Source organism: Tigriopus californicus, chromosome 12 (assembly GCF_007210705.1).
Source record: "Tigriopus californicus strain San Diego chromosome 12, Tcal_SD_v2.1, whole genome shotgun sequence".
Classification (NCBI taxonomy): Eukaryota; Metazoa; Arthropoda; class Copepoda; order Harpacticoida; family Harpacticidae; genus Tigriopus; species Tigriopus californicus.
Genome location: NC_081451.1, coordinates 8,713,235 through 8,723,384, shown reverse-complemented (window position 1 = coordinate 8,723,384; position 10,150 = coordinate 8,713,235). Strand labels below are relative to the sequence as shown.

Sequence of the window (10,150 nt, the reverse complement as noted above, 5' to 3'; positions counted from 1 at the left end):
CGAAATTTAAAATCAAACATAGACGAAGAGACTTGCGCATTCTTCATTATCTTTTTCAATCCACTAACGCTTATTTTGTCCAAGTATGGCTCGATCAGTTTCAAAGTTCCTGATCCTAGATTTGCAGCACAACCATGGCTAATAAATAGAAGATAAAGGATAAATCCCATCCAAATGTGTTCTTAGGGTTCTTGGTCCATAACGGACGGGGCTGCTCTCTCCAGGCAGACCTGACGTTCAGATTCGTGAACACTTGCTCTAAAACTTTTCCTTCGTGGCCAAGTTAGAAACGCGTTCAATACTCAGCGGTTAATCCTAGTCGTTGGAGTTGACAGTGGGTGTTGCATTCGAATTTATCTGGTCACTTGCAGGTTTGCTGACGTTGATTTGCTTGGTGGCCGAGAAAGGCGAGAAAACAGCGGCTCGTTCTCCAAAGAGGTGGATAGCTGGATGAACTAATATGTTCTCAATGTTCACGTCCTAACCAATTGGTTTTGGCTGCATCTACTTTGTGATACTACAAGCACGGGCATACATTCCAATTGGTTCCATTGCTGTGTAGTCATTATTGTTTGACCATGGACACCTATTATTGGCGAGGATTTTTGCGGTTTTGCGTGCTCATCTCGTTATTTTCTCATATCAAAGCAGATGAACATGACCATAAGGTAACGGTTTTCGCATTGAACAGTTTTTGTCAGAATTGATAAAGTTATGTGTCTACCCGCTTTGATGTATGTGTACAGCAATTGGCAAGTTTTGGGCAACTTTCACATCCCTGATCGTGTCTTGTTTAATCTGCAACCGGTTGACCAACCATGGCGTTGACAGCGCCCCCTGCCAACACATCAAGCAATACTTACTTAACATGACAAGTCTAACAAAGGAACCAAATAATCCAACCATTGCCTGAAATTTCTGTCTAAACTAACTAACTTCCTTGGGAATTGACACATAATTTTAAGCCATGTTCTCCTTTCAAGCGTTCTCTGCCTTGATCATGTGGCAGTGATTGACAAATACTTTAAATTATATCTTTAGTATGAGGACAATGAGGAGGTTGTCCTGTGGATGAACACAGTTGGCCCTTACCATAACCGCCAGGAGACTTATGCCTACTTCTCATTGCCTTTCTGTCAAGGCCCAAAGCAAAGCATCTCTCATTACCATGAGACCTTGGGTGAAGCTCTGCAGGGTGTGGAGCTGGAGTTTTCCGGCCTTCAGATCGATTTTAAGGCTCCAGTGGCCAAAACAGAATATTGTCAGGTCCAGTTAACCGACGAGAAGTTGAAGGCCTTCATGTATGCCGTAAAAAACCATTACTGGTATCAGATGTACTTGGATGATCTACCCATTTGGGGTGAGTCGTGGAAGATGCCCTACCCAATAGATTGACTGGGTGGATGAAACATTGATGTGTAGCCAAGGTGTTTTAAGTCGTGAAGAGTTAGTGAACAAGTGTCGGCAAACCCTTGCCACGTAATTGCATTTTGAGCTAGAATTTGAATGCTGCCAGGAAGCAACATTCGTTGGTTTTGTTTCAAGAACCAATTCCTTTCTCGGGGTACCTCATGTTTGGAAATGATCAATAACACTGCTCAAATATTGTCATTGAAATTGCAAAAAAAAAATGACAAGTGAAAATTTAGCTACTTAACAATCTTAGTTGCAAACCGTGCAATATTTGGGATTTATTTTGAGTTGTTACAGTGTTTGTTGCACCAAAAGATGTCAAGGTATTAGGGAAATTTGATAAATGATTTTCATTTAATGGCTTCTTATTAGTGCTGGGGCGAGTCCGGACTCGATTCTGAGTCTTTTACTCGATTTTGGAGAAATTGGCTGTACTCGAGTCATTGAAAAAGGAGTCGAGTCCGGACTCGTTCCAAATTTTTTCTTAGAATTTCGCAAGAAGAGTCTTTTTCTTCTCGACATAATTCTAGAATAAAACTCGAGTCTGGAATATACAAGCCCCAGCACTACTTCTTAGACAAGACCTGTGTCTTCTATGAGTTTGAAATGTAATTGATTACAATGACAAGGGCTTCAATTGTCATGATCTGCAATTACTTTAGAGATGTGAGCATTCCTTTTTTATGTCTGGGAACACCGTTAAGAACAAATTAACAAGGCCAAGATTGAGAAAATTTGTTATAGGTTCACGAAAAATTGGATGAAACGAAAGATCTAAGTATAATTTGTAATTGAAATTAAACGCTCACTTTGGCTGAATTGTAGTTAGGCTCTCACCTCTTTTGTGACCAATTTCGAGGTAGAAATACGTGATGGCTTTGGAAAATCAGTTGAAAGCTCATGCAGATGGATAATTGTTAGATATTAACAATTGATTCCAAAAAAACGTCCTATAAGGAAACACCATATAAAGGTTGATAGATTCGCAAAAAATGATTGCCAATTCAATGGTGTGAAAAGTAAATGTTTCCCAAAATTACAGGTATTGTTGGAGAGATGGAGAACGAAGGCAACGACCTATATGTTTGGACGCACAAGAAGTTCGAGGTGGGCCACAACCAAAATCAAATTGTTGATGTGAACCTAACCTCTGAAAATCGCGTCAAATTGGAACCCAACGCCAAAATCGCGTTCACCTACGAGGTGATTTGGAAGACCTCGGACGTGAAATTTGAGGACCGCTTTGACAAATACCTTGACCCTAACTTTTTCCAACACAGGGTACGGAAATTAATTACGATTGTCTAAGAAAATCATACCGGTTATCATGATGAATTTTGCAAATCAATGTTGGATAAACGTGAAAAGAAAAGAAAAGAAACATGAATTGCAATGTAAAAGAAGAAAGTTAGAAGGACCATTTTCTGCCCTGAGAGGGGGCTAAAGCTTTTTTGTTTTGATAATTTTTCCCTCAAAAGTTAATAATCCATTTTTGGCACACAGTTGCATTTTTAACAATTGTACCCATTGATCATCAATCGTTCACTTGCCCTTTTAGATCCATTGGTTCTCCATATTCAATTCCTTCATGATGGTGATCTTCTTGGTCGGTCTCGTGACCATGATCCTGATGCGGACTCTTCGCAAGGATTACGCCCGGTACTCCAAAGAGGACGACATCGACGATATGGAGCGTGATTTGGGCGACGAATATGGCTGGAAGCAAGTTCATGGCGACGTTTTCCGACCTTCCTCTCATCCGTTGCTCTTTTCCGCTCTCATTGGCACAGGTCATCAAGTGTGCACGGTCACGTTGGCCGTGATCTGTTTCGCCATCCTTGGTGATCTCTACACTGAGTAAGATCGAGGCAACGACGATTCCTGTAGATTAACCAGCAACTGATTAGACCTATTGATTTTAGACGAGGGTCCTTGCTGTCCACTGCCATTTTCGTGTACGCTGCAACCGCGCCGGTCAACGGCTACTTTGGCGGTTCGCTCTATTCCAAAATGGGCGGGAAGATTTGGATTCGGCAAATGCTTGTGTCCGCATTTCTTCTACCCTTCTTGGTGTGTGGAACCGTATTCATGATCAACTTCATTGCCATTTACTACCACGCCTCCAGAGCCATTCCGTTTGGGACCATGGTATAACAATAGACAAGTCAATGAACTTTTTCAAGTATTTTCTAGAATCTATGTATCTGTTTCCCTTTATTAGGTCGCCCTGAGTTGCATCTGCATCTTTGTGATCCTCCCCTTGACTCTGGTTGGTACTGTTTTGGGCCGAAATTTAAGCGGGACTCCTGATTACCCCTGTCGCGTCAATGCTGTTCCACGCCCCATTCCTGAGAAGAAGTGGTTCATGGAACCATTGGTCATCATCTTTTTGGGCGGGATTCTACCCTTCGGATCAATCTTCATTGAAATGTAGGTTTTTGACTAGGTTTCAGAGAATGCAAAAAAATGGGTTGCGCTTGAAGACCCACCAAACCTAGGCCATTGATGGAATATATTATCCAAAATTGTTTTTATTCATGTCATAGGTATTTCATCTTCACCTCATTCTGGGCATACAAGATCTACTATGTTTATGGATTCATGCTGTTGGTCTTTGTCATCTTATCTATTGTGACCGTTTGTGTAACCATCGTCTGCACCTACTTCCTGCTCAATGCTGAGGACTATCGATGGTAGGACCTCAATTCATGGCGTTACTTTCATCAATAATGTGCTATTTCCGACATTTTTTAGGCAATGGACTAGCTTCTTGGCGGCTGGATCCACCTCCGTTTATGTCTACCTATATTCATTCTACTATTTCTTCTTCAAAACTAAGTAAGATCACTCCTCACCTTTTTCAGGTGGATTAAAGAATGGATTTAATCTTGTTTCATCTTCTTTCAGAATGTTCGGCCTATTCCAAACGATGTTCTATTTTGGTTACATGGCACTCTTCTCCCTCTGTTTGGGTTTGATGTGTGGAACTTTGGGTTATGTGGGTACCTCGCTATTTGTCAGGAAGATCTACTCCACTGTGAAAATCGACTAAGACTCACTACTTCCACCACCAAAATCCGTGTATTAATAGATGAACTTTTCAGTTGAATGAGAGGACCGCCTCTTTTTTGCATTTTCACGCGAATCATTGCTTTGTTTTGTTGCACAATAAAAGCTTATAAAGTAAACTTCCAAGGCTATTACTTTAACAAAACTGCAATGTCAGAAAGTAATCTATGAAATTTGGTAAGCCTTGAATTGCTGGAAACCTTACTTTGCAGGTTAGACCACGGGCTTCTAGAAATATGGACTGCGAACGAGCTTCCCAACAAATCGGCCTGCTCTTGGTCATAGCCACTCTGAGCTACTTTTCGAATTAAAGTAATAAAATAAGAAACGTTGATCTCCTCAATCAACGGTAGGTCATTTTTATATCATTTACATGCAAAGTCGATCGTTTCAAAGTTATGTTGTCAAATGCTTCAAAAGCAAGGCTCGACCTGTGAGTTTTTGCTGTAGATTACCATTTTAAGTGAAAGTAAAAATGCCTGAAATTGAGCAAACTTGAGGAAATTTGACAAAACTGATATGGATCGAGCAAGATCTTTCTACACCAGCTTCATGAGTCAAAAGAGTAATTTCAAACTCTACAGATTTCACCTTGAATATTTTCTCAACAAAATTGAACTGTGGTAATGGCTTGAAACTTTTCCTTGTTCAATAAGAATCAGTAATGTGGTGTTTTGAAAGAGGTTCCAAAACTTGCTGGACAGATGTGATGTACCATCATGAGCGTCAGCTTCAATGCCTTCATTATGTCAACGAGTTCTTGTTCAACCATTCCGTTTTCTTATCTGAACAATACACGTCATCCTTGCCTACTTGTTCCAATCATTTCGTTCACGATCATGCGACTTGCTGATAGGGAAACTCTTTATCATCCCTTTTTTGGAGCAATGATACTCATGCATGTTTTTCATGTGTATCTAATTATCAAATGATTGAATCTTTAAAAATATACTAATATCATTTTCCAATTTCCGTATGTTTTAGGTCCACTACAGCCATTTTGGTCTGAGTCCTTAGAATACACCTACTGCAATGTATTTGGCCCATATAATCAGGGTGGGCAATTTTGGAAATCAGCTTAACTTTGGACACCAAGTGTCCAAAAGTGGACAAAAATGGGCAAAAGATATTCAGAAGTGGGTACAATTTGTGGGTAGACAAGCAATAACTTTTAAACACACATTCACGCATTTTTTACCTAATTCTTATGATAACCAGTAAATGGAATCATTAGTTGAAACTTTGTGAATATACATGTACATAAAGTAGCAACTTGCCTGTTTAGACAGCTGACAAATAATTTCCGTTTTGTTTTAAAGTTTCCAAAATAAATCTTATTTTGGCCCCTTAAAGGTATATGACAAAGGTTTTAAAGACTTATTTCGCTTTTGACACCATCAATAAGCAATTTCTAAAATAAAATATCAGTTTCAAATAAGTTTTCTGAGAGATTTGTACTTTTTCCAGTTTTGTATTTTTTGGACACTTTTGGACACACTTATTTTCGGACTCTAAATAAAAATTCAGACCAAAAATAAAATGCCTTCCTGCATATATGCAACCAAGGTTTAGACTAATGTTAGCTCAAGTAGTTTGCAGACCTCAATGAAAGAGGCAAGTAACCTTACAGTCCTTAATCAACTCCATGCAGTTTACTGCAAGAGACGTGGGTAATCTTGACAATGGAATGGCATAAATTAATCAAATTGAGCAACTACTCTGTCAGTCCTGAATTTCAACGCTACTTTATGAATCTTCCCTTGCACAAAACTTACTTCGACTAAACGTATGCTATGATGTTATACAAGGGCACCTTTCGTTTCAAGCTCAGATAGTATCAAATAGTCGCTCACATACCTTTTCCTCTTTCCATATATTTTTAGAAAATATGCCTTGTATTCATTTTTTTCCTTTTTATAATTTTTAACCTTGTTTTTATAATTTTGACCAATTTTTTTTACAATTTACAGTCAATTTTTCTCCTCTTTCATCAAATAAAAATAAATGAGCCAAAACTGATCAATCTTGCAGCCGGTAATTCCTGTTAACATTTGTCAGAATTTAGGACTAAGCATAAATCTAAGGTATATTGAGAAACATATTGTAGATATTTGGTATGGTTTATTATTCCAGTAGACGTAGAGTGTGTCCATTTCAATGCCAGATCGAACATATATAGAAACGCATTCCAAATCCATCCGAGCAAGAGCTCAATTAGTAGCCTCCTGCTACAATATCCTATTTGGGATGAGTGAAATAAAGGTTCCTGTAAAGGCTTCTTGAAAAAAATGGTAATAGGGAAAGAATCTTGAAAGATACAAAAGGAACAGAATGACCAATTAAGGGTCAACGTCCATCATCTGGCCCCTGGCAATCCTTACTCTTTACTGAAGAATGTATTCGGTTGATTTTCATAAAACACAGTTTCCGTTCAATGATGACGCTTTCCTTGATAAAGATTACAAATCTGCGATTGGTAAACGATTTCCATAGCTGATGGCCTCTTGCATAACCAGCAATTAGCTGGTCCTTCGTCGATGGCAAAATGAAACTGTCTAGTCAATAACATCTTTAATTTAGTGCAAAGGAGAAAACCCACACAAATATTTCAAAACCGCACAAAAATGCACAAAAAAAGGATTCTCAGATAATTGAACAGCCGTTATTGGAGGGCGTTACTTGAAATGAAATCAAGAATCCCCCTTGGACGTCAGGGTGTCGACAAGGCAGAATAAAAGTCAGGTCCATTTTATCATGAACCGCCACGTTATCATTCCGGATTATGTTCAATGCGTCGAAGACCTCTTCCAAGTAACCATTAAGATTTGTGGAAATGTTGGCGTCAAAATCTAATTCCTTTAGGACAAGGATTGCGGCGCATTGCTTGAAAAAACTCTTGAATTTTCGAGAGGAAAGGGCGGGGTTGTTCTTCCTCAAGATGGGCAATAAAGTGTCAAAACGGCTTTTCAAGCTTTTATCCCATCCCATGATTATGTTGAACGTAGCGAATCGATAGAAGGACTGAATTTCTTCCTTCCAAGGCATCAGCAAATCCATCAAAACAAGGCTTTGTGCTCCACAGATATATTTGGTAATCCTATCAAGGGTCATGCGGGCAGCCCTGGCGAAACAGCCATAAAATGAGGATCCCAAGTCCTTGGTTAGGCTCTCAAATGGGTTAAAGGGTAAAAAAAGCCCCGGGCCTCGCACATCGACTTCTCCAATGTATTTCTCATACACCTCCGGAAAGGCCACGGTCAGTTTCTGAAATTTGATTACATTTTCCAAGAACGAACAGAAGGCCTCCACGATATTCTTCCCACCATTGGGCATCTCACGAACGGTGTAAATGCTCAAACATTCAAACAAAAACGATCTTCCGTCCACACGTTCTGCATATTGAACGCCGTTTTGCCAAAACTTGGTCAAGCGACACAAATCGTTGGTATGAGGAGGTTGCTGCTTCACAAATTGAATGGCAACCTCTGTCAAGGCCGCAGAATAAGCACTTCCAGTTTTGTCGGTAAACGATGTCATCTTGTTATAGACCTTGGTGGCATTTTCCGTGGGATCTTGGTCGAAACTTGGGGCGGGGACCAAGTCGATGTCTATGCCATCCATTTGAAAGGACAAGGCAACGACTCCACTGAAATCCTCAGGCTTAAAGCCCAGTTGTGCTTGAAGCAAGGATCGCCACTCGTCAAACACATCATTCCTCAATTGCATATCGTCCAAATCATCGTATCCACCTTGCCTTTTGGTCTTGGCCTTGGTGGAAATGAATACAACGATATCCAAATCCACCTTGAGACAAGTATCGGTCCTTTTGCCGTAAGAACCGCCAGGGGCGCATCGGTCGACTTTGAACTTGTTCTCGGGGTTTTGAAGGAGGACAATCAGTTTGTGGGTGACTTCCCGTACTCGCCTCAATGCCTCTGGGGGCGGGATAAACTTTTGCTGAGTGGCCCCATTCAACCGAGCTTTAAGAGTGTTTTGACGGTGAGCCCGTTGGGAATTGGTGTCTGTCACATTCCAACTCATGTTGTTGATGAAACTTTTCTGATGATTGCTTTCTCTCTCTCTACGGTCCCATTGGAAATGGCATTATGCTTTGCACGCATAAGCAAATGCTTTTCGCAAAATGAATCAGGCCACGAACTTCTAGAAATATGGACTGTGAACGAGCTTCCCTCCCCCCCCAAATCGGGCGCGCCTGCTCTTGGTCATAGGAAATCTGAGCCACTTTTTGAATTAAAGCAATAAAAAAGGAAAAGTTGATCTCTTCGATTAAAGGCAGCTCATTTTTATATTATTTACTTTCAAAGCGGTCAGTTTCAAAGTTATATTATCAAAAGGTTATGTTGGTGACCAAGATCAGGCCGAAAATTTGAATTTGATATAGTGTTTACTACATAACTTTGGACATGTCCTCTGATTTCTCTAAGCATAATTTGTGGCTCAAATGTGGGCAAGTTCCTCTGTTCACCCAGATCTTGTGGTCGTATGTAGTGCTTATTTGGTATTAAGTAAACGGTTTAGGAGAAAAGAAATATATGCTTGCGTACGCAGTCCACATCTCTATGAGTCCGTGATCAGGCGTAAATTATTCTTATCTTGAAACCCATAAGTTCGCACGTAAATTGGCCGACTGACTGAGAATCGTACAGACGGCAAATAACAATTGTGTGCGTTAGCACCACGAGATAAAACTTTTTGGGAGCGAATGTTTTTCCACGTTTTGCCCCCAAAACTATTTATGGTAATCATGCAGTCATCTATGTGACTGAATTTTTGCTTGTGTTCTGAAATCCATCGTCCATTTAACAATCGCCCAATCACTGACCAGAAACATTTAGCTCTAGGGGAAGTTACTCCGCCCTCGATTAAAAATGTAACAAATGATAAACGCTGGCTCTGGGAGGCACCTTAGGATAGGCTTTTGAAGTTCGGTACCAAGTAAGCCTTTGCCGTCTGATCACTTTTTCAAGAACGGCTATGGGCAAGACCAAGAAACACTAGAGGTCCCTGGTGGCTGAAATGTGCGTCAGCTCAGTAATGAAAACAAAGCGATTTCTCCCACGCCATCGGGGCAAGATTTGACCTCCAGACGGAGTGAATAGGCCGTGGATTGGAGCCACAACAAATGGTTTGGAGGGCTCAAAAGTGTAAACGTTGACGTTCACTACATTTGTTTCCGAATTCTGGTTGAGGAAAAAGCTCATGGATCCTTTTGAAGGCGTATTGTAAAAGATACTCTTTGAACCTCCTTTAAATACTGCATACTGCATTGTCTCAATCTTCTTGTTTTGTTGCAATTTACTAGTTGTTCTCTAATTCTCACATTATTCCTACTTGCTTTTTTCAACCTATTCCTAAAGATTCAAATAGAACCTCAAAACAAGCAAAAGAGGAGATATAAAAGCATTTGCATTTTAGTCAAGGTCTCTTTGCCTTGAGAGGTCGATAAAATGAAGCACCCAAAGGGACCAAATTTGATCTTGAAACCGGCATGGTGCAAGGTATTAATTTGGGGGTCCAAGTTGGGAGACAACTTCAAAGCCTTTTAAATTGATCTCATCATTTGGTGCTTTCAAAAAAATTCTTTAGTGATTATTTGGCCCTCGAAAACCATTTTTCCCGTGCCCTCCTCATTTAAAAGGCGAGTCAT

The 10,150-nt window shown here is 40.2% G+C and overlaps 2 protein-coding genes across 6 annotated transcripts in view; one reads left to right on the top strand and one right to left on the bottom strand.

The window, feature by feature from the left end:
* The first annotated feature begins 374 nt into the window (after positions 1 to 374).
* Positions 375 to 4,601, top strand: LOC131892171 (transmembrane 9 superfamily member 3-like). Its single transcript, XM_059241950.1, has 9 exons — positions 375 to 668; positions 1,042 to 1,360; positions 2,456 to 2,694; positions 2,972 to 3,270; positions 3,336 to 3,561; positions 3,635 to 3,843; positions 3,960 to 4,106; positions 4,168 to 4,251; positions 4,321 to 4,601. Exons 1-9 carry the CDS (start codon positions 579 to 581, stop codon positions 4,463 to 4,465), a joined length of 1,758 nt encoding a protein of 585 aa, XP_059097933.1. The 5' UTR covers positions 375 to 578; the 3' UTR covers positions 4,466 to 4,601.
* Positions 4,602 to 7,038: 2,437 nt separating this feature from the next.
* LOC131892172 (uncharacterized) overlaps positions 7,039 to 10,150 on the bottom strand; it is a 3,562-nt gene continuing 450 nt past the window's right edge. Inside the window, exons 2-3 of one of the 5 annotated variants that reach the window (XM_059241955.1) lie at positions 9,048 to 9,134; positions 7,039 to 8,640 (exon numbers count right to left, since the gene is read on the bottom strand). In XM_059241955.1, coding sequence (XP_059097938.1) covers positions 7,126 to 8,523 — 1,398 coding nt within the window. In that variant the 5' untranslated portion in view covers positions 8,524 to 8,640; positions 9,048 to 9,134 and the 3' untranslated portion in view covers positions 7,039 to 7,125. Of the gene's footprint in view, positions 10,142 to 10,150 lie in introns of those variants that run through there. The other 4 variants (XM_059241954.1, XM_059241956.1, XM_059241952.1 and 1 more) reach the window with 4 other exon arrangements.